General features: G+C 37.5%; 1 protein-coding gene across 1 annotated transcript in view; it reads left to right on the top strand.

The window, feature by feature from the left end:
- SCFD2 (sec1 family domain containing 2) overlaps positions 1-24,190 on the top strand; it is a gene marked incomplete at its 5' end in the record, with an annotated part of 195,842 nt that overhangs the window by 14,267 nt on the left and 157,385 nt on the right. Inside the window, one exon of the mRNA XM_083860859.1 lies at positions 15,965-16,096. Within this exon, the coding sequence (XP_083716985.1) occupies positions 15,965-16,096 (132 nt within the window). The remainder of the gene's footprint in view (positions 1-15,964; positions 16,097-24,190) is intronic.

The following is a 24,190-nucleotide window of genomic DNA, read 5'->3' as shown; positions in this document are numbered from 1 at the left end:
TTTTTTTAAATGATCTTCAACTGGAAAAGATTTCCAACCTCTGTGGGAGAGAAAGAGTTTTATGGCCTTACCTAATTCTCTGCACAACTCTACTACTTATTTAAATAAGTAACAAGAGAAATCTGTATCAGGTCATTTTCACTAACTCGAAACAGCCCCAAGAACACACACTGGATGTGTATGCTGCATGTGGCTGCTTAAGCTCCGGTTACCCCTTAAAAAAAAAGAGAAATTAACCTCAACAGAAAAAGCTGCAGTTCTTATTGATGATAGGAATGGGCCATGGCTTCAGACCTTCTTTGACAGGTCAGAAAATCCCATCAATGGGACACTTGGTTTGGTGGTAAGGAGAGTATGTGGAGGAGGAGGGAATGCGCACCAAACACAGTGATTATAGAAGCTCATTTTAGGAGGAGGATGCAGAGTTAATATTGAATGACTACAAAAAGTGATCAAAAATCCAGAGATTTTGGATTAGAACAAAATTCTGCTCCCATCACTCATTCTGTGGCAGGCAGAAGTATACCAGGAAGGGGTTGTGAGAAGATACCCAGAATACAGGGTAAATATATGCAATGTGGGCAGAAGTCCTTATCTATTTCTCATGATAGATCAACCAGAGTATGGAAATGGTTATAAAAATGAAAGCCCAAGGCTGGAGCTTTATTCTTTCTGAATAGCTGTCAGTTTGGTTTTGAAGGCTAGAATTGTCCATATTAGGTTTGCATGAGATCTGAGGAAGCTAGGGCTCTAGGTTTGCATTGAAAATATGACAAATATGCTGCTTTGAAGCAAGAGAGGGGAATAATGAAGATCTGCAGGACCCAGCCCTTGAGTTGATCTAAGTTTCACCAACATGCTAGCAAAGAATCTGGCCTTGCATGTTCAGACATCTCATCTTTGAGATGTAAAGACTGCTTCAGATCAAAGTATCTACTTGAATGCTTGTTCTCAACTCATAAAAAGAGTATCTTTGACTCTTTTAACTAGTTATACCATAAGACTTACTAAGCAGTGATTTTTATGGTAACTAAGTCATTTATGCAAAGAGTTTTCTCCATCTGTTGAGAGTTGTCTCCGCACCTGATGAAGATATATTTTTGTACATTAAGCGCTCAAAATGGCTTAGTCAAGAGGTTGCATTGATGACTTCAGGGCTTTAGGCAAGCAAATGAGGGGGGGAGGTCAAAGGAGACTACCAAAAATTGGCCTTGTAAATCAAAAACATTGAGGAGAAGGAATTCCTGGCATTCCGTGGTATCTGGGTTTATTTTCTTACATTTTTCTAATAAGAAAAACACACGTCAGATGCGTTCTTGGTAAATGTTTTCACTTGTCTCATCTATCTCTGCTACCAAACGTGACCCAAAATACATTGGTCTTACATGCCCTGAGGACATCTACTGGATAGCTAAGCAGCGCATCTGTAAAAGTGGACTTGGCACTCCAGTGCAATCCCTAAATGTAGATTCAATTGTCAGCACCTCATTACTAACTGTTCTTTCCCTGGAATCGTTTTTATTAAAATAACCTTATGCAATAGCTTTAAAATGCAGAGCAGAATGCTCTAAAGTAACCTATTGTGTTACATGCAATATTCTTAAGGAGTATGTTTGTTGTAAGGATCAGACGTTATATTTAGTAGAATTCATTGCTTTGTCCAAAACTGAAATTAAAATCCCTAGACAAGTAACTCTTTAATATACACTTTTTAAAGTGATGCTTGCCAAGAATTTTGCTGTACCTTGTAGTGCACAAAATCCTATTCAGAAGCTTTCAATTAACTTGATTCATGTAGTAACTCAGTCTGGCATTCTGCATAAGCTGTCCTGCAGCTTGTAGGAATGAAACATTTTGCTGAAACATTTTGTTGGACTAAAAGGCAGCCAGTTGAAACTCAGACAAAGTTAAGTGATGGTTATGAGTAGAAAGTTTTAAGAATTTATTTGTATGCACTTTTTTTCTTTCACCCCTGCAGAGTTTGGCCACTGTTAGAGGAACAAGAGTGAATTTTGGGGTAATGCTGGAATGATGGCCTGTTTTATTACAGTGGGCAAGAGGGCTAAGAGTCCTGTGATATATCTGGGAAGCCTTTCAGGATCAATCCTTCTCTTTACCTTGTGAAGTAGTATATGTCCACATCTGCTAATTGCAAAACAGGGTGGATCAGGTCACAATAAGCAATTTTACTTCTGACAGAAAGAATTTCACTTTTCAGTGATTTTTTAAAATTTGGTTGTCTTGAAGGAAGCAAACTGGCCTCAGTGTTCATCTGGATGTCAGTTGTTTTGTTTCTGGCAGTCCTTCAATTGCTGTGGTGTGCTTGGTTGTTTATTTGGACCAGTCTGCATTTAATTGTTGCTCTGGAGTCTAAAGATCAGGTATCAGTTCTGCTTTTGAATGGTGATGGACAGCTGGAATAACCTTTTTAGTTTTGTTTTTTGTTGGCTTTTTGTTTGTTTGGCTTTTAACTCTATTTAACAACAAATCCACATGCTATTCCAGGCTACACATCTTACCTTTCTATTCTTTCTACAGGAGGCTCTTTTGAGAAATCTCTGAAGACTTCCAAGGAATTGTATTATGACTGTAGGGGTGGGGGTGTAAGAGAAGAATAGGAAGGAGCACTCCTAGACCTGGTCCCACACTGAGTCAATACAGAGAAGCTTAGTCCCAAATACCTGTCAAGAAGTGACAGCACTACCATATATTCGGTTGGAACTGAAACTTGTTTTTCCAAGTTCAAGTATGATGCGTCATTATCCAGAGTGTCTCAGTATCACCATAATTGTTCAAGATCCCCTTTAGCACTACTTAGTAATGGAAAAATTTTAGAGTAGCTAAATGTTGTGTTGCCTGTAATAAAGGCTCTTCTGCAGAGATGAGTGCTGTGAAGCTATTGCAGAAGGGAGGGAACCTTACCATCTGGTTAATAAATAAAAATTCTAACAGTATGTATTTTTAAATAACATAATTTTTAAAGGAATAGCTGGGGGTTAGAGGAAGGATAGAGTTAAACTGTTTTGGGGTGTCCTGACCACATCTTAGAGCTAGGTCACTTTGCCCAGTGGATAGTTAATCTGCTTTTTTCTTTACAGAACATGTTCAAAATCATGTCTGTATACAAGATGGAGCTTAGTGGGATTTAATACTTCAAGGATTACTAAGACCTAAAGGTCAGTTGGCATCTGTCAAAACCAGCCCTACTTTCCTGAGATGCGTCTTGTTTGTTCTCCATTACCCTCAAAGTAAACTGCTAGCTCCCTCTGCTTCAGCTGTCAGCACATTGGGTTCAAATGATCCAACCTTGTGTTTGTTAAGTACACTTGCTGTAGATCAAAAAGAATAAGCCTTAAAAAAAGATTAATAAAATCCCTCTTTTCTTTATATACTTTCAGTAAAGTTTTTGAGATAATCCAACTTTTGAAACAGGCACACTGAAATTCATATATTTTAAGCCATTCAAAGGCATTTGGTTGCAGGGTAATAATCATGCAAGATTATAGACATCAGAGGTTCTGGAGTCATAAGTAACTGTCATAGAAGGACTTCAGGCAAGGATGATGATCTGTTTCTTGTTGATACAATTGCCAGGCATGGCTTCTGTTTCAGGCTGTTGGTGTGACTAATGCTTCCCTTCCACTCATGCTTCAGCCTGGCAAACAGTAACAGCTTTGCATGGGTTCCTTTTCCTACACTCCTTACCTTCTCAAATGTGCCCTTGTTTCCTCAAGACTTCCCTCAGGGTAATGTCTTCCAGAATAAGCATGAGGACAAAAACCATTTCAATTTGCACAGTAGTCATGTAATGGTGTGAAACATCAGTGGCAGTTGGTTTTTTAGAATGTGAGTAGAGCTGATTTCAGAAATTTTTTTAGGTTGAACCTGCTCCTTCAGCAGCTATTTCATGCTGGTGCCATTGCGTCTTCCAATAGTTCACTGGAGCAGCCTGACTTGTTTAAAGGAATTTTCTTTCTACAAAAACATTTGATAGCTGATGCTGAAATTATCAGCTGCCATATGAAGTTGGAAAGCTAAGTCAGCTTGCTTACATGACTTCCGGTGTGTGTGTGTGTGACAGTGTTATATTTAAGTCAGAGTTTTCCAAAGGGAGCTTTGGTGTTCTGGTCCGTAACCTAAATCCAGTCATTTTGTAATTTGCAGGCAATGGGACTTTATGGAATTAAGCACTATTTCTCCTTTTCACAAGGTAGTTTGGGAAGATGAAGAGTCCAGATCCAAGCAGTTTTTCCCTGCAGTATCAACCTCTTCTGATAAGTTTAGTCAGTTTATTTTACAGATTTACAGATGTCACAAATAGAGATGATCTGGTTTATCTGCATGTATAGCTTTGTTAGCATTGGCGTGTGTCATTTCTAGAAGGATAACTATGAGAGGAAAGGTAATCCAGGAATTGCAGAGATTTTCCTTGATGTTTAGTCTACAAACAGATCCCTCTTGATCTTGAGAAGTGTTGTATTTTTAAGGCTTTTGTATGTTCTCAGTGCTGCTGGTCACAAGCTTATATTTCTAACATAACAGGTCCCTGCTGTAGCTTGACAACAACAATCAGTGCAGACTTAGGTTAGAGGGTTCCCATTGCTTATGACAGTGGTAAGATATTTATACAGTATTACAGTTTTGGGCATGTATTTTTATTCCATCTCTGGACTGTTTGATAGCTATTTTTCTACTCATTTCTGATTGCATAGCATTTTCTAGAAAGGCAGAGTTACTTAATTTCAGAATTACTAACTAAAAGAAATTGGTAGTCATTCTGCAAATCCTCCAAATTAAACTCAGGCTTAATATGGAGCTTATTTCCCTATCTTTTCTGCTACTAAGGAAAAAAAATTAAGAAGTAGTTTAAGGAAACTGCCTTAATGTTTCACAATATATAATCTGGTTGAATATTCCGTATTATATTGCTTCCTTATGTTTCACCTTTTGTTGACCTTCAAGTTTACAGGTTCAAGTGGATATTAATGATCTTGGGAATAGCTAGAATAAACAGGACTCAAAAGGGATGAGAACCTATAGCTTCCCAAGCTGTTTGTTGGACTGTGTAGTTTTGTTTTTTAACACAGGAAAGGGCTGTATTGGCCATCTATAATCAGCTGAAACATTGTAGAAATGCTGTCTGGCTAGAGGATTATTGTGACCAAATAATTTGACAAATATATATATATAAAGAATTTTATACATGATAATAATATTTTTTTCACTAACTGTTTTAATATTAAGCTGAAACAGAATTTCTGTATTACTAGTCTATATAAATGGAATAGAATAAGAGGATTTCTTAATGAATTTTCAGGATACTCTGTGTGTACCTGTGCATTGTGTGCATTTGTGCTGACTTGTATTATGGTAAAATACAGTCCAGGGTTTATTATTCTGCTGTCTTGGTTTAATGCACACTGGTGTCATTGGTTTACACTGTAATTCTTTGATATTGGAAGCCTCAATGAGTGGAATTGCATTACTTTTTACGAATATCATTTGTGCACAGCTGCATTGTCTCATGTATGTGGTTACTAGCAAGTAAAATTGTTTTATGTCATAGATGCTTAAGTGTGTATGTTAAACTTTTTGGCTTTCTGAAGCCAAAATACTTAGTGTATGTGTATCACAGCATATATATATACAAATATGTCTATATTTAGGTCCACATGAAACAAGACTGATTAAAATGCTTGTCATTACAAGTTTACATGATGCTTGGATCGAGGAAATGTTTGATAAAACTGAAGATGGTGAGTTTGGCAAGAGATGAACATGCTTCAGATGTTGCTTGGCCATACTCATCAGACTTGTGTACATATTTTAATTTATAAGTATGGCCATCTGTAAAATAGAGTAGAGAATGAGCCAAACAGAGTTAAGAGTCTTTTTATTATTATTTTAAAGAAAAAAAGGGAAAATGTAGAAGGCTATGTTATCATTTACTTTTGTTGGGAGGTTTTGTTTCCCTTCTCTTTAATCAGTTCCTGATGTGAGCTGAATCCTTGCCAACCTTTTAATAATTATTTATTAAATTTTATTGTAATTCAGTTCACCTGTGGGACCAAAAATATGTCAAATGTTAAGAGTCTGATTTACTTTCCATTATCTATAAAGGAAGGAAAAGGAATTCATCGCAAAGTTGTAGGTAAACAGAGAAGTTTTGTGACATTTTGGGGTTGCTGTGTTGATTGTGTTTATAAGTACCTCCTGAAATGTTTATTTTTAAATTCTCCCATGCTCTGCTGATAACAGGGAGCATATTTCTTCCTGGTTTGGAGTATAGTGGTCATGGTTTTCTTGGAACATAGTAGTTAATAGTTTTTACAAAATAGCAGTTTTGCAACTTAAAATTAAGATGATTTTATGATTTAAAAACTGGTTTATCACACTTTCAGCATTTTTGTCTGTCTGAAATAAACTTTTGAATTTTTGTGTTCTCAACATATTTTAGACCATGCTACTATGTGAAAATCCTGTTCCATACTTCATGTTTCTTTGTAAGATAAACAGAAACTTATTCTTTCATGATGTTCAATAACAAATTCAAAGAGCACTTCCCTATTACTGTTGGTCTTAGTCACTGGTGGTGTCTTGTGAATCTTATTTTCTCTTCTCCTAATGGTAAGCAATAATCTGTTTTATCATCTCGTGTCTGAAAATAATTGTGAAATTCAAGTTTACTTGACTGGCATTGCCCTGAAGTGTCATGTCTTTAGGTACGCCTTTATGAAGCTAAATATTGTGGCTTCAATATAATTTGTGTACAATAACTCTTCCTTGTCTTATTGGTGTGTTTTAACCAACTTTCTCCTGGTGCACGCCACAGTGTACCCTTCTTTTATGAGCCAGAGCTTTCAAAGAGTAACCCTTGTGCTCTGTCTGTTGGGGTTTTTAATGGCCATGTTGAGTCAGCTGTAGACAAAACCAGTAATGAAGGGAAACGTGGGCTGTATCCTGTGGAACTGCCTGGCAGCACCTCCCAGCTGTCAAGGAGTAGGCAAAGGAAGTTCTTTGCTCCTTTTGTTTGGTTTGCAAAGTGATTCTATGTGCTGGGTCAGTATTACTGCCACAAGAAGAGACCCATCCCAAGTAAAAACAGGGGAGGAGGCAAAATATGAAGAAATTTTTGACTTCCAGTGGCAAATCTTGCCTTTTTATGAATGAATCTACTGTATTAGTCCAGTGAATACTGTACTTCCTTGGTATGTATACCTGGATACTGAAGAGCATACAGTGAACTGACAAACTCCCGTCGCTTCTCACCTTTTTTATTACCACAGATATTTCAGGTAGTCCAGAAAAGAGTCCATTGTAAAACTGGTGGCTGATAAGCAGCTCCCAGTTTTGCTCAAAGTTGCAAACTGATTTGCAACACTTTAAATATTATTTTAGAACTGCTTTTAAAATGCCTGGCAACTTCTTTTTTGTATGTCTGTTGTTTCAAATAAGTGTTTTAAAATAAATTGGTGACAAAAGGCTCTTAAACATTTAGGCTTTATCATAACGACTTTTGTCTATATTTTTAAAATTAGATTATATTTTTAATTAAAAATTTATGGTGCTTGTGTCTTGCAGAAAAGTAGTTACTGTATAATATGATAATGAAGTTCCCTAACATCTCATAAATAATAACTTGGTCATACAGGACTGTGTTCTGTAGTATTTTAACATTATAGAAATTTATTTATTAGAAAATACTCTTAGTTTGGATATAGTAAATAGCAAAGTATATCACATATGCTAGGCCTCTAGTTTTCTTTTGGGGGAATCTAAATACTTTACAGAACTAGCAATATAGAAAATTCATTTATGTGACCCTTTCTGTTGTAGGACTTGATTTATTTTTTTTCTTAAATATCTCATGAAGCACTGATTATTTTCTGAACTTTGCAGTGCACTTTCATAGACAGATTAATTTCTCATAGCTTCTGTCATCTGTTTTTCTAGTAAGATTATTTCTTTAAAATTCCTGTTTGCAGTGTAGAAAAATGCAAATCTCAAAACCTTGTGTTGTTGAGGCAGAAAAGTTGGTGTTTTAACAGCACTCTGTGTGACCTTTAGTGAATCAATTGTTTTATCAATCAAATTATGCTATATGAGTTAATTAATTAACTTGATCTTGATGTGACACAGCCTTCCTGGAGTATACACAGAAAGGAGGGGAGGGGAAAGAAGGGTCTATATAAACACCATATGCAAAGGCTGAAGCTATCAGCCTGCCATTAGCCCTTTATCTAAGAGGCCCTTGGCATATAAATCAAACAATAACCTCTGTGTTTTGACTTAGTGCCAAAGTATACAGCTACAGTTGAGTCTAGGACAGATTACACCCACCGAGTGGCTTGAGGGCTTGGAGTGAAACTGGGAAATAACCATTAAATTATTCAGGAACAAATTTATGTTTTTTTTAATATTGGCTGTTGGACACTTTTTTTTGACTATTTGTTTCATATTCTAATCATAAAAACCAATACATGGAAGCATTTTAACATACATCTAAATGAGGATGTGAGAACAAGTTCTAAGAGTTCTAAGTTGAAGGGCTGCAAAGAACTTGTTTTTTAAAAGGCTTTGTGTTACGCCATGTCACAAATGTTTTACTAATCTATGGCAGAGGTCGTAATTTTCAAGCTCCTGCAGTTTTTGCAAGCGCAATACCAAGATGACATTAGCTTTTTGCATGGTTTTTCGTAAGGTTATGGTGGATTGGAAAATAATTTGAGTTTCTACTGTCTGAAGTGCATTTAATTAGGCTGAGCAGATCTGCCAACTGCACAAAATGTTCAATAGCACAATGACAGCCCACTGCTAGGAACCATTTTAAAACTTAATGTTATTTTGCTTTCTTAGAAATACTGTTAGTCCCTTCTGGGGATGTGCATTTATTTGAAAACAAAAATTTTGTGGATTTTGTATTTTTCTCTGAGTAAAGTATTGATGAATCTTTAGTTGAACACATATTGTCTTGTCCCATCAAGGGCACATGCTTGGGATGTGCTCAAATTGCAGCCATGCTGGAGACTGAGCTCCCAGAAATACTGATAGCTGTTTCTGTATGGAAAATTTTAGATAAATTATATTGGAGCTGTTTGGCCACTTTCAGAAGGGTGAAATGAAGAACAGCTTCATTCTCTGAGCCCAGCTGTGTTCTGGGAACATGGCAGTGTGGAGGTCTTCTCGTCCACCCAGCATTCCCCACAGCACGTCCACACAATCCCTGTGGCTTGGAGGAGCTGCTGTTCTGGGGAGGCTATTCAGATGTTGTTGGTTGTTTCCAGTGGGGGGCTGCTGTATGTGTGGTGAGGTGTAGTCAGGGACTTGGCTGTCACCCCCACACATGGCGCTTGTCCCCAGGAATCCAGAGTCCATCCGGTGTAGCCTTGGCGCAGCCTCCGCAGTCTGGAAGCAGCAGGGCAATTGGAGGAGGGAGGATGTCTCTTGATATGTGGCCCTTTGGTCCAGGCTCAAAGCCAATTTGTTGCAGCTTATCGCAGGCTTGTGCTTCTCTTTGGTTTATCCATATTCAAATGACATATTGCAGCAATGGATTTGTCCTTCATAGTAATGGTCTTCTGACCACCTGGTGTTGTTTTTTCAAGTGCTGTGCGCTTAGTGTGGGTGTTGCGTTCTCTGTAAGGAGATGTGTTATTGCAAAGGCAATACTTGGCAACACACTTGGTTTTTTTAGCAGTCACTCAGTTTTGGGCAGCTTTGTGGTATTAATGACCCTCTAATTTAATCTTTACTGATTTTTTTTCTCTTCTCCCTTCCTCTTGTGAAAATATACAGGCAGAGCTGAGTTGTAAAGCTGTATAGGCAAAAGGTGAAAGTTTTGCTGATACAATAACCACAGAATCTGGCACATATTGAGAGGACCACAGTTTCCTTCTGATTTTTTTTTTATCTGTGAAAGTATAAACATGACTACTTTGTTATGCTGAAATTCTGTCATTTCAGTTGATTAATTTTTGAAACCCACTCACAGTTATTTTCTGTCTCCTATTCAGAGCCTGTGTCAGCAAACTGCTGTTTGAAATCCCTTGTCCTTTGCCAGGTGTATAAATAAGAACATTTGCTTATTCTTTCTTCCTTATTAGTATCTTATTATGTCCTCCACCTGGTTATTTGCTGTTTATGATGTTATGATATAGGCTGTGCTTTTACCTGATGCCGAGAGGTTTAAAACCAAAATAAAACCACACAAAGTCATCTTTTTCTTCCTTAATTTAAGCTACAGGAGATCTGTGAAGGAAACTGTATGTAGATACTGGTTTCTCATTTTGGCCTTTGAGAAGGTTGTGGAAGAGACTCTTGACCTGTTTTTCAGTAAGCCTTGGGGGCATGGCAAGGCCTACATGTAACTGAAAAAAAGCCAGTGTTTTATAAGGAGAAAACAGGATGACCTGAATTTGTCCTGTTAGGCAAAGAAGTCCAGACAAAAATCCAGTGATAGATAATGTACATGTCACTTTTATCTTCCTTGACTGGAAATTAGATCACATCATTATAATTCGCAATAGCTTGCCAGAGAGTACATATGTGGCTGATAATTTTGGTGATTATGGTACGCTGCTTGGACAAGAGTGTTTGACTTGTTTTTATTGGTTAATTACTCATGCTGACTGAAGAAATATATTGCTAAACTAATACTTTTAAAATGCTAAGAGGGTTAGGAATGGTCTATTCGTATATCTGAAAACATAATGGTAAACGAGGAGCACTTAGTAATTGAATGAACATATTTTCTGCTATAGGCTTATTGCTTCCTGACCTTTTGCTCTTGCATTAGAGACTAGGAAGGTCGTATTTTAATAATTCATAAATAATAGACAAGACCTGAAGCAGTAAAGGAAGTAAATATCTTTCAGTACTGGTGGTATGAAGCAAGACACATGTCATTTGAGCCAAGGGTAAACTGTGGTGTCGTCCCCTGGACCCCCTCAGGATAAGTGCCCCTAGATTTCTGTCTTTGCCTCTAGTTTTGCATCTGCTCTGAGAGTTTGCACTCCATTGACTGGTGCTTGATTTCATCTATTTCCAGACTACTGGCTCCAGCTTGGTAGTAGCACATCCCAGTGCCACCAGCCTCCCCTGTTCTCCTCAAATTTGTTCAAAATGAGTAGCTTTGAGACTAAGCCTACAAATGATCAAGGATAGGGATACTTTCTGTCAGATAAACTTGACAGTGTTGTCCTTGCAGGACTGGACCAGACCAGATCAAGGGAGTAAGTTACAATTATTTTAACAGATGCAAGATTAGGCGTTTGATAAGCAACCTGTAAACGTCTAGATCAATCAAATTAGTTTAGTAATCAGAACACATTGATGAAAGGAGTTCCATGGTAATGAGAGCAAGCTCCCCCACTGTGCGTATTGCTGAAGCAAGTGCACTATCACCAAAAGAACTGCTTACCATACTGTACTCTTACTTCTGCTCAGGGTTTTGGCTTTTTCACCCTGACATCTTGCAGGATTTTTCAGCCTGCATCTTGTAAACAGCAGATTTGATTGTGTAGTCTTTCCTTTGGATATTATAAATTTGAGAAGCCAGCTAGTTAGCCACTTCATGGCTAAATCATTTCATTATTGATTTTTATTTTTGTTTTTCCATCTCTCCTAACTTCAATTAGAGAAAGTGTGCCTCTGGAGGCTACAAACGGGAGCTACTTTGCTGACCTGCATCAAGCTTTAGTCAGCATGGAGCATGCCAGTCTTTCTGACTGGTTCTCATCAGCACCTTTTTCCTGGCACTATTGCCAGCTGGTGTCTCATTTTAGGATTTGTATAGACTATGGATCTTATGACTTAGTCCTTTTCCTCTCTGTCATCATGATTCAGTTTTGAAAACGGGCATGCAAATACCAGAAGTAGAGAAGCTGCATATTTTCATTGTCTAGATTTCTCCCTCTTTCTTTGTAGTCTGCTCCATTTTCATTTTAAAGTACAGATTATATGCAGTTAAATTTTAATTAGTTTTGGAACAGAGAATATCTCATTTAAAAAAAAATGTGTATGAGAGGAAGGGAGAAATTTGCAATTGTGAAATGTCTGTCAAAGACTGCTTTATGTAAATTGAATGGTATAACTGTGTCCAATGGGGCTTTTCAAAGACTTATGGTTTTTCTCCAAACCTAATGTGATATTTTTGTTTAATAAATTTTCTACCAGGTTACTGCTACACTTGTTTTTATTAAATTCTGTTTTCTGATATAACAGGTTGATTAGGTATAATACAATGACTATAACGATAAAAGAAATGGACAGGATATAAAATCTGTAGAGCAAAACTCTACCCTTGTTGGTGAAACTCATTTATCAGAGAGGTCCCTGAATTTTAGTGTTCTTTTCTCTTTGTCAGGCTTGCTATGCCTTGAAAAAAGTTTTGTAATAGAAATGCACAGAATTGTGTACTGTAATATTTACTTAATTTTGTGACATTTATTTTGAAGGATGTTTTTGAATTCTTGAGCTGTACTGTTGTGTAAATGTAAAGAATTTATTTTTCTTAAGCAAACCATCATCATTCAGACAATATCTGAATGCTAATGTTTTGTAATGCACTGAATATTAAAAAAAACCAAAACAAACCAACAACTGTTTCATTTCAGAAAACTACTTTTGGAGTGAAGAGGTTCACTAGATAATGTGTAAAATCATTAGGTAGTTCTTGGGAGGTCAAGGAATGCAAGACGAGAGAGAAATTTGAATTGGGGTGCTGGATTCTGTAGAAATCACTGATTACCAGTGTCACCGGATTGGGGCATTTGCACCAAAGCAGAGGAACTGCATATGGGAAAAAGAGGAGGGGAAGGGCGCCATGACAAGAGCTGGAAGGCAGTTGCAGTCAAATGTTTCCCCGAAAGGGTAAGATAAGATAATATATTTTCCAAGTATTAGAAATCTCTGGAAGGAATATGTTGTGGTAACTTCTCAGATCAGGCAAGAGGCAACACTGGAGCCCTGTAGTGTGTCCTACTGACTCATTCCCAGCGGTCATTCCTGTCTTGTCACTGATGAAGGTTAAGAGTGGGTGTTTTTCAAAGTAAAAACCTTTCTTGGAAAGTGTAATAGGGGGGAACAGGAAAAGTGTTAGCAGAAAAAATGCAAGTGCTTTTGTGGCTCTTTTCCCCTATTATATTTTCAAAAAGAAATAATGACTGAGCTTAAAAATTGTTTTCAGTGGATTGACCTAGTCAGCTGACTCTTAGCTATTGATACACATTGACCTCATCCTGCTTATATATAGTTATATATATGATACCTAAACCTCTAATTATTCTGCAAAGCCGTGGGAAGAAAAATGTCTACAGAAACTCTGCATGACAGAAATGTAGCATACAGGAGTGTGGTTGACTCTCATCTCCTTTAAGGCTGTACCATAGTTGTTTTGCTTTTTCCTATTTTTGGTGTATTAAAGCAACCCTCAGGGATCCTGCAAACTTTGGTTCTTGTGATTAAAATAAAACTTACTGTGGCTAAAGGAGGAAGAAAGAATATACAATGCAAAAAACAAATCCACACCCCTCCCTTTTTTTTGTTTTCTTAAGGCATTACTTGACTCATTCTTGAGTTTTGTTTGTTTGTTTAGTTTAAAGTAACAGATCTGTTATTTTGGAGGGGTATTATAGTTTATTAACGAGTAGAAGTACCAGCTGAAACAGGGACTTCTGATAGTAATGATACAATATAGTATGATACATGTTGCTTTCAAAGACCTTGCTGTGTAAAGTGACAGGATGATCCACACATTGTGTGGAAAGGGAGAGCAGCAAGCAAGGATTATGGAAAAATGGTGTAACCATATCACATGCACTCTTCTATTGACTTCTATAGATGCTTTTAGGAGTAGTTTTCCACACTTTACTGTTTGCTAAGTATCGTTATGACATATAGGAGTGAGAAAGATGAGACTATAAAAACCTGTGCAAAATCTGATAGGCTTTTATTTTAGCTTCCTTATGTTGCTTGTTTTCCTTTGTTTGAAAGGCTTAGCTCCAGGTGTCTTGTTTATGTGAGACTGTGCTTGCATTTATGGTGATGAAGAGAATTGTGAAAAGGAGAACAGGCTAAAGATCTTAAACAGAAGCTTGACTTTTTTTTCTTCCAAATAGGGAAAAAAGTATTTTTAAACCTAGCTTCATGCAGTTTCAGGTCCAATTCCTGATCTTTGAAGATTTGATATGGGAACTGTATGTTCAGGAAGGGATTAGTTATCAGGCACTGCAGTGGCCTTATAAAATCCAAACCTCAGGCACAGTTTTGAGTGACAGTGAGACATACCCTGTGAATGTGATGTGAACAGGATCAAGACAGTGCATTTACAAGTGATGTTGGGTGGGGAGTAGATTGAATAGATAATCTGTAAAAATAGCATAGCTAAGAATCACAGAATCAGACCTATTAAAAGATCACCAAGATAATCAGCCTTTGACTGAGTACTCCCATGACCCCAAAACCTTTGCACAAAGTGCCAGATCTACTAATTTTTGGACACTTCCAGGTATGATGACTCTACCACTTCCCTGCGGAGCCTGTCCCAATGCTTGACAACCCTTTCTATAAAGAAATTGTTTTATTGTATTGAAGCATCTAGTTGCTTTGGAAATCTCTCCCACACTACTGTATCACTGTAGTTTTTCTTGTGAGGAATCTGCTTGAAGCTGCTGCCCATGAAAAGTCAGAGCATCAGTGCTCAGATTGCATTTGGTGATGGGGTAGAGGGAGCTGCTGCAGGTGCCCCAGCTGCTTTTGGGAGGTGCTGCCTCCTGCCTCTGTGTTTAGAAGGAGGTTGAGTTACACTGTGTCAAACAGAAATGGAAAGACTGTGTTAGGTCATCTGATTTTTTTTTTCTTTAAACCATCACAGTAGGGTGAAATTTGCACTTCCTACTCATTTGTGATTTGTTCAGAAAAAGGGTAGCTCAACCTTCCACCCACTCAGGCTTTGACAGAGGATGTAGGTTGCTTGGATGTCAGAAATGGGGCTTGGTGATCCTTTTACCTGGTTTGGGAGACAGCACAGATTTGCTAAATACAGCCCTGCTGTTGCAGCAGGGCATAGGAACAGCTGCTCTGGAATGGGTATCAAATGAATTATTATGGATTTCTATTTACATGGAACAAAGCTTGTTTTGGCATGTTTATAAGCATGACATCAAAATGTCTTCAGGAGTTAAATGTCTCCTGAGGAAAAAACAGAGGGAAGCATTTCCTTTAAAATGAAAACTGAATTTAAAAAAAAATCAGCATAGTTAATCCCAATGTGTGGCTTTAGCCCCAAGCAAGGGATTTTCCTACCTTATCTTCCCCTGCCACTGAGAGAACACTGAATTCATTCACACTAGCAAGAAGTGCAGTGTACTGGAGGAAAGAGAAGACTGACACAGAACTGAGTGCAGATGAGCTACACAGATGCCTAATTCAAGTTTAGCAGCAACAATAATAAAAAGAAAATCTGTAATTACAGTAATTATAAGGACAGTTAATTTCTGCTATGGATTATTCATTTCACATATGGAGCATCCATGAAACCTAAAGTGACAGTAGTTTGTCAAATTTATAACAGCCTTCAGCACTGGAAGTATGAGCTTTGGGATATGAACTCTCGTGGGGAAGTTAGAACCCATCCTTTCCATAGCTTTTTAGTAACTGAAGAAGTTTGCACTGTTTCTGGTATTCTCATGGTTGAACAGTAGTGGTTACTTTTAGAATGACATGCTTATTTATATCAATTCTAATGCTTTATAATTGGTAGCAAAAAAAAAAAATCTAGCTTTTCTGTAAAACTAGCAACCATTCTGCTAAGAATAATCAAGCTTTTGTATCACTTTATTCTTTGCTTGTATCCTGCCCACCTGAGAGATTAGTAAGTAGAAGCATTCATCTCAAAACATAAATGTTGTCTTACGTTTACTCCATTATTCAAGCACTGTTTAGTGTAACTGTCATTTTCTTACAGTGATCCAGCTGCCAAAGCTCTCTGGGAGTCCTTCATGAACCTCAAACAAAAGGAAGCTGTGATGGAGGCCAGGAGACACCTTGTGGAGGCTGCAAGCAGAGAAAATTTACCGATTAAGATGAGCATGGGTGAGTAATGTAACAGTCTCCCTTACATAGTGATAATATGAAAGATGATATCAGCTTCTCTTTTTCCACATAACCTTGGGCAAAACCCACCCAACCCATTCTTGGTTCATCCCCATCCTTGTCAACAGGTTTCAAGTGACCTTCATGGCTACTATAGGATCTTTCTGGTATATAAATGAGTGACAATTTTTTTATTTTTTTAAATACAACAACCTTAAAAAGAGTGAGAACTATGGAGAAGCACTGGAGTCCTAGAAGGAGAGTTTAAAGGCATGTAAATGCTTAGCAATGCTACTTGTCTTTATTTTACAGAGCATGAGAATTTTTTTCTAAAAAAGTTAGCAAGATTTGTGTCTGGAAAGCAGACATTGTAAATAGCAACTGGAAGTTGTGCAGCTCTTACATATGATGACATTATATAGGTAGTATTTACATTACATAGGTAATGAGGTTTATGTCAAGTAAGACTGCCTGGCTCAGGGGAGTTTAAGCTGAAAACCATGTTTGGACACACCTTAAACCTCAATTTTTCAAAATATTAGAGAAACAGACTAATACACAATGGCTTTCAATAGCTCTTTTAGAACCACGTTCTCATAATGTACCATACTCAGTAAAATGTGGAAATTGATATATTAGGTGTATAAAAACTGGTATTGCCTCTATACAGCAATATTATTTGTATTGTGTATATTGTAAGAACAGAGGGTCTACTTCTTGCTGAACTTTTCATCAAGGGAGAAAGGTCCTTATGGAATAAGAGTAGCAGACTTTTATCTATGACTCCAGAGTAAGCTGCCAAGACATTGTAGAATTAGATGTACAATGAACTCATGAATTCTTTATAATTATAACATGTAAGATATTGTATAGTCTTTACAAATACCTGGAGCATGCATTTAATAGATTATTAATCAGAAATGCTAGATTTCTGCAACAGTAATCTTGTAAGCTGTTTTAAAGAAATGGAAAAGGAGTAGCTCAGAAAAGGCTATTACAGATTTGTCTGAAGGAGGCAAGGTTCAGTAAACAATAAAATCTTGTTGAAGTTTTTAATATGTGCATGAGTATATTCACCATAATAATATTAAGAAGCCCCCATTATTTTTCTGTGACGTACACTATAAAAGCAATTATTATTAATACTGAAATTCATCTTTGTTATAAAAGTAATTGCTTCTTGTCTTTAAGAACTAATGATCCATCTGTGACCTTTGCTCCTTTGTGTGAATGATTAGATTAGCTACTCTTTCCTCTGTGTTCCCTTCCTATGGTATCCAGTGAAGGCTGCAGTAACTTAAGTTTTTAATCACAGTATGTGACACTTACTGAAAGTCTTGCATACATGGGCCTGATACAGTGCTATATGAAAACATTAGGAGTTGATGTGAAATGAATTTCTGACTTTCTTGTTATTGTTGAAATATATCATAAAGGAATATTCACAGAATTTTGTGCTTCTGTGAATTGTATATTTATCTTGCACTAGAATCATAATCAGTTGTTAACTTTGTAGTTGAAATTCAAAGGGTGAAATAAAGTTTGAGACAGTCTTGTACATTATAAACAGGGATAAAATCAGAAACTAAGAGAGGGGAGCACTACAGTCACCAAAATAAAGTATTTCCTATTGAGCAGAAATGCAGAAAACCTGAAACTCGCACCCAGATGTCATATTGTGACATGACACATATTTGTTAATGACTTCTTAAAATGAATGTTCTCATGCTGCAGAACATCTTACTTCTCTGTAGGGAAGCTGGAAATTGTGCTGTTTATCAATTGCTGCATTTGCTGAGAAGCAAAAAATTGTAGTGGCCTGTTCTGGTCCTGATTGCTGTGTTGTTTTGAAAGGCTCCTTCCACTGCAGCTGTGATATGAGGTAACTGGCTGGAGAGAAGGAAAATGCTTTCAGTGGACTCTGTGCTTAAACTTGAGTTTTTATGATTTTTCCTCAGGTTCTGCCTGTATTGAAAGATCTTGGTGGATTGCACATTGTTTTTCTCAACACTTAGGGTATTCTGAGTTTTTTATGGCCTTGATATTAAATGTGAGAGATTTTCTAGCATGAAAGTTTCCTCTTACTCTCTTTACTAAGACCAGCTGTGTCAGATGGTAACAGTATTTTCCGTACTACTTCTTTTTTGCTATTTTTTTCCCCTGGAAATAAGGAGTGAATTACATTTGAAAGCAAAGCTTTGAATTCCATTTGGTGTAGCTGAGCCCTCCTGCAGTGGCCACCTGCCTGAAAAACTGCATTGCTTGTGACACTGGCAGCATGGGAGCTCTGTGCAGTTATGGGAAATTCAATCCCATCCTGTTTCTGTATTTTCAGTGAAGGGAAAAGAAATTCTCTTGTTTTCTAGGCTTTGAAAGGTTGCTCATTGCTCTGAGGTTTCCATGTGCTTGCCCATGTTTCCCTTGCAAGGGATGTGCCTGATGCCCAGCTTTCCTCTTTCTCTGTCTGGCTGTGTGTGGCAGGAGCAATGACAGTGCTGGGAGGACTCACAGCTGAAGCTTTTGCTTTCTAGTATCTTCTGAATGTGTCCTCCTCCTCCTGAGAAGGAAGGAGAGTAGGAAAACTGTAGAAGGAAACACGTGTCTTCTCTCCATCACTTTCAATTGTCTGCAGGCCACTGGGAGCTCCATCTTTTTCCATTGAGATCAGCAGGAAGAGAGGAGAGGGGATCTGATGAAGAAGAAAAAAGAGAAATAAAGGATACAACAATTATGGTTACATTTTTTGAGCTGGGTAGATTGGAGATCTGCTTCTAGGTGTTCCTGATCTGCATATTCATTGTTTTAGTTGTATCAGAGGAAGTGGTAGAGGGGATGTCTGAAGTATTTGTTTGCACGTAAATTGGTGAAGCTATCCTTTTTTAGATGTCATTTAAATGAAGAGGCATTAAAACATTGCTTGACAATTTATATACACACACACTTTTCAAAAACCCAAAACTCAACAACACTTTTTAAGAAATACATCAGCTCCATTTTTCCTCTGAGGTATTTGCATTTGTGTGTTATGTACCTAGATGAGTGTTGGTAAATACTTGCCAAATTCTGCTCAGATGTGTAGGTGTAAATACATGGGTGTAAATTATTTCAGCATAATAAAAATCCTAGCATTCGAAATGTATTTTATTTAAAGAATTAAATGTACTTTTGAAAAGCTCTTTGGAAGACAAGATTGTCTTCATGGCTTTTTGGTTAAGATTTATAGCATTGTGCTAAATTTAAGTGAAATTGTAAATACTGGAAAGGGATTACTTCTGCCCACCCCTTAGTAAGTGAGTGTAATGAAGCTGCTCTGGAGCAGCAGAGAGATTGCTGCTTTTTCCATTCCTCAATTTTCTGCTCCATTCTTCATAGGTCTGATGCATATCTTAATCATCCTCAGAGCATGAGGCCACCCCTGACTCTCTCCTTGAAAGCTTTACTATTAGCATAGTATTTGGCAGTGGTAAAAACTTTGCTACAAATGTTCTTTTGTGGCTTTATCAACACCCTTACTCTTCTGTTTGAAAAGAGCACAGTAAACCTTGACTGAGTCTGAATTCCTTTATTGTGTCTTTTTACTGGCATGGAGACTGATGAAAGTCGAAACACTGGTATAGTAACAGAAACAAATTGCAGTGTGCTGTTACACAAGCCCTTGTTAGTGGGAGAAAAGCCATTTGGTTTCTTTCCTTTTGAATTGTACAAATACAGTTTTAAAAATCAAGCTCACTATAAATTAGCAAAGCCTTAGTCTTTGTGAAGTAAAAAAAGAGTGCTGTAACTTTTTCAAATGGGGTGGTTTGTATGGGTTGAATTGAACTCCTATTTGTTTGGGTAGAAATAGGAAGATGCTGACATTCTAGTGTGACAATATGAAATAACATTTTGAGTTTAGAGCAGTAGCTTAAAGTGGACAGCATCAATACAGTAGATCAATATTTTACCTACAAACATAAAGCATATGAAATGTGCATTATTTTCTTTTTAATGAAGGGTTGCACTGGACTGCAGCAGTGTTTAACATGCTGTTTGTTCTTTATGAGACCAATATAAAAATATTCAAAAACATAAATTTCTGGAATAAATTTTAAGGATAAAAGCTACCAGCCAAGATAATGAGCTAATAAAGTAGGTAAGTACATATATCTTTCTAGATAAAACAAGTCTGATCTCAGACTAAAATCTAAATCCACATGGACCAACCATTGAAACAATTTTGTGATGGAAACAAGTCGTGAGACAACACCAATCTGAGTTTGAGGTCCTTACAAGGGAGTTGAAGGAAGGTCATCATTGCAGAGCTCAGTGTGGTCTGTGGGGTATTTGAATCCATTCTGCTGCATGTCTGAGTAAGTGGTAAGTACCTGGATAGCAGCTGGGTTTGGAGACCTCATTTTGCAGAGAAGACTGGTTCTTGGGATGCTTATGCTTCTCTGATGCCTGTTTACCTGGTCTTCAAATCCTTTGGGAGAGCAAGCAGCAGCATCAGTAAGGCAGCAGCCAAGGTTCTCCTCCAGGCAGCCTCATGAAGTGAGTGGCTTCTTTACCAACTCAGCTGACACAGGCCTGGCTAAGCCTGAGGTGTCCCAAATGTCTGATAGTGGATCTGACAGTGCTCCTTCAAGGGCTCCCTGATCTTCTCAGGGCATTTTTCCAAGGAGAGGGAATGCTGCTTTTCTCAGACCTGAATTCCTTCTATTGTGCAGCCTGGATCCTGAACAGGCAGTTAAGTCAAATCAGTCTGCTCTTTGTCTCTTTAAAAGTAACAGGAGTTATGCAGTGTGGGACTTTCTAGCCAAGTGGATTTTTTTTTTCCAGCCTATTACAATAGTGAGTTCCTGATTTCTCCCTGTAGTGCAGCTAAAAACATAGTCTTGACCTGAAGCAAATGTTCCCAACCTCAGTGATGGTCAATATAGCAGATGTTTCGTTGCATCATTCACCCCTGGAGGCAGGAAGGCTTTTTGCTTCTCAGTGTGCTAAATGTTTTTGAAGACTTTGAAGTGTTTCTATAAAATTTGGAAATTTTCCAAATTTGGGAGGCTTCTATATAGGCCTTTGAATTCACAGAGAAATGCACTTTGAGTATCATGGGGTAGGCTTTCCCTGGTAACTGTTGATGGAGGTGATTTCTTAACAGAATTTACTGCACTGAGAACTGTAGAAAGACAGTTTTCCGATAGAAAGACTATTTTCTGATAGTCATCTGGATTTGCCAGTTCAGGACAGAAGTGTTCCAAGCTCCACATGTGCAGAGAGTATGGAGCCTTCTGATGTTTTTCTTAAACAGCTAAACTTTTCACTTAATCTCCGTAACTCACTAAATGTAACAGAAAAGATGAAAGGTGCTCATATTCCTGCCAATGAAGTTCTCTGTTTTTCAAGAGATGTGATAAAGTAGCTTAGATGGAGAGATATTCACAAGCAGAAGTTAGTATTTCATCAGTAAGTGACACTGCATTAGCTTCTAGTGTTGTTTAGATGCATCACCAGCTGAGGAGCCATCTTTATACTAATCATTATATTTCTTTCAAGCTGGATGTTTTGCCTGTTCATTTTCTTTTTGCTCTCACCTGTTGATACTCAGAGTAGCATCCTTGAGAGCTTAAAATAGTTACTCAAAAGAAAAAACAAGTACACCTCAAAGTAATTGAAACTATGTGTAGTGAGATGTCCATATGCATGTTTTGCAATTTATCCATCCTTTTTTTCCTGTCCAGTACATATAGGTTCCTGTAGTTGAAAAAAATTGTGTGATTTATGAGGAGCAAGTACTTATGCTCTTGGTGTGAATCCTGTGTAGGTTAAAGGTTACTTGAGTTCTTACTGGGCTTGGAAACAGCTGTTGGTGTGGAGGCAACTGTGTGGCAGGACCTTGGTGGCAAAGAGGAAGATAAGGCAGTGGCAGAAAGCTCATTTTGAGAGCACAGCTATTCATCCCTTTTAATCAAGTGCATCCCAGAGGAAGAATTACATAATATAAAGTTGATTTAAAAGGTCTGGCAGGAATTTTGCCTGTTTTGATGACTGCTTCCATCGTAGCACAGTATGAGGGATGTCAACAAATAGGGATAAACTGTAGAATAATCTTGGATTGGAAGGCATCTCTGGAGTTCGTGTAGTCCAACCTCATACTCAAATCAAAGACAACGTAAGAGTTAGACTGGATATGTTGTACCTTGTTCAGCTGGATTTTGAATATTAATGTGGTGGGTTGAGCGCTGGCCACTAAATTCTGCAGCCTGTCTGGCTACTCTGCACCAGTCTTAACCACTCTTGCAGAGAAAATGCTCTCCTTTCTCTACAATTGGATTTTTCACATGCTGCAGTGGCTTCTTGTCCTCTCACTCTGCGCCTCCAAGATGTCTGATTCAATCTTCCCTGTAATAATTTATCACATCCATGAAGACAGTAACACTCCTCACTGCTTTCATATCTTGAGATTAAACAAACATATCTCCCTTAGCCTTTACTTGTGCATCATTTTCTCTAGTCCAAATCATTGTAAAGACCCTTCTCTGAACCTACTCTAGTGTGTCTTGTACTGTGGAGCCCAAAACTTCATATTCCAGATGCTGTCTCTCAGGTACTAGAGATTTACAACCACTTCCCTCTGCCTGCCAGTTGCACTTGTGCTGATGCCACCTAGTACATGATTCACTTCAATTGGCGCAAGGGCATAGGGCTGATTCATGTTCAACTAGACAGACACATTTAATCCTGTACTTCAAAGGACATAGGTCACATATCCACTGTTAGACTATTCTATGAGTTTAATAATGCCTATGTTAATGTGGTCTTTCTCTAGACAATTTCAATGATGTGCACAATAGTTAGGAGTATACAATGATGAACAGATAAACGTTTGTGAAGTTTGGAAACAAAGGTTTAATGAAAATCCATGTTACTGATTTTTTGTACTGTTTAAATCAAGAGGAAATTATTTGGAGTTAAAGGCTTAAAAACTTAAATAGCATTTACTTGCACATATACTGGCAACTGGTATTATTTTGAGGGATTTTGCAACTAAATTTACTTGTTCATTTTCTGGACTCTATAATGGTAGTAAGTCAGTTTCTAATGTCTAAACAAACAACTTTTACACCAAACAAATCAAATTGCCTAGAAAAGGTTGAAATGCTGCTGGTTTTTGAGTACCTGTGAGTTGGTTCTGATAAAGCTAGATCAAAAGTCTGTCTCTGTAGAAATAAAATTATTAAAAAGAAAAGAAACATCTATACACACACAGATAAATTTGTAAAGTGTCAGTTATGAATGCTGATGCAACTTCCTGAAAAGAAGTAATTGTATTACCATCTTCTGTTCTCTGCTAAAATTTTTGGCAGGTTTTTTTTCAGGTAAACACCAGCCTTTTGTTTACTCACTATGCTTTCTTTATTTTTTGCTGATACTGAGTTCTATTGTATCATCTCAGTCTTGAAGATGAATATTTTGATTTTTGAATTTTGAAGTTTTTTGGTTTTTTAAAGCCACTCTTACAGTAGACTGTGCATTTGTGATCATCAAGATGTGGTTAAAAATACAGGAGCTGGTCCCTTAAGCCTCTTTGTATCTGAGTAAAAATAAAATACTTCAAGATCAGACAATGAAATTCACTGCAATTGCTGTTCTTTATATATGTGTGGAAGCAGCCCGGTTGAAAATAAGGTAGAACTTGATGTAATGTGTGCTGTGATATCTTCATTTTGTAGGGTCCAAAACAAGGACTGTGTTTTACATCAAGGAAGAGTTGATGAGAGTGGGTTGGGAAATGCTGATTATGGCATGCAGTGGAAACACATGGCACATGCACTTTGGTGGAACACTGTTGTGGGTATTAGTACTAAGTAATGTGCTTTGTGAGTCTGACGACCACAGAAAAGACTTTAGAATTTGCTTGTGTTAAAAAAGGAGGGGGAATAAACTTAAAGTGGTTGAAAATGATGTAGAAGTCAAGGAGTGAAGTGTCACCAAGAGCCTGTGCCAAAGGATTTAAACCAAAGATAAAATGCATGCTAGTGTGCTTGCAATGTCTGTAGGTGTAAAATTTGAGGTGGAACATGGCAATTCAGTACAACTGTGTGGATTGCCCCATGCT

The sequence above is a fragment of the Zosterops lateralis genome, assembly GCF_965231275.1.
Source record: "Zosterops lateralis genome assembly, chromosome: 5".
Taxonomy (NCBI): domain Eukaryota; kingdom Metazoa; phylum Chordata; class Aves; order Passeriformes; family Zosteropidae; genus Zosterops; species Zosterops lateralis.
This window is presented reverse-complemented; position numbering and strand designations above follow the sequence as displayed.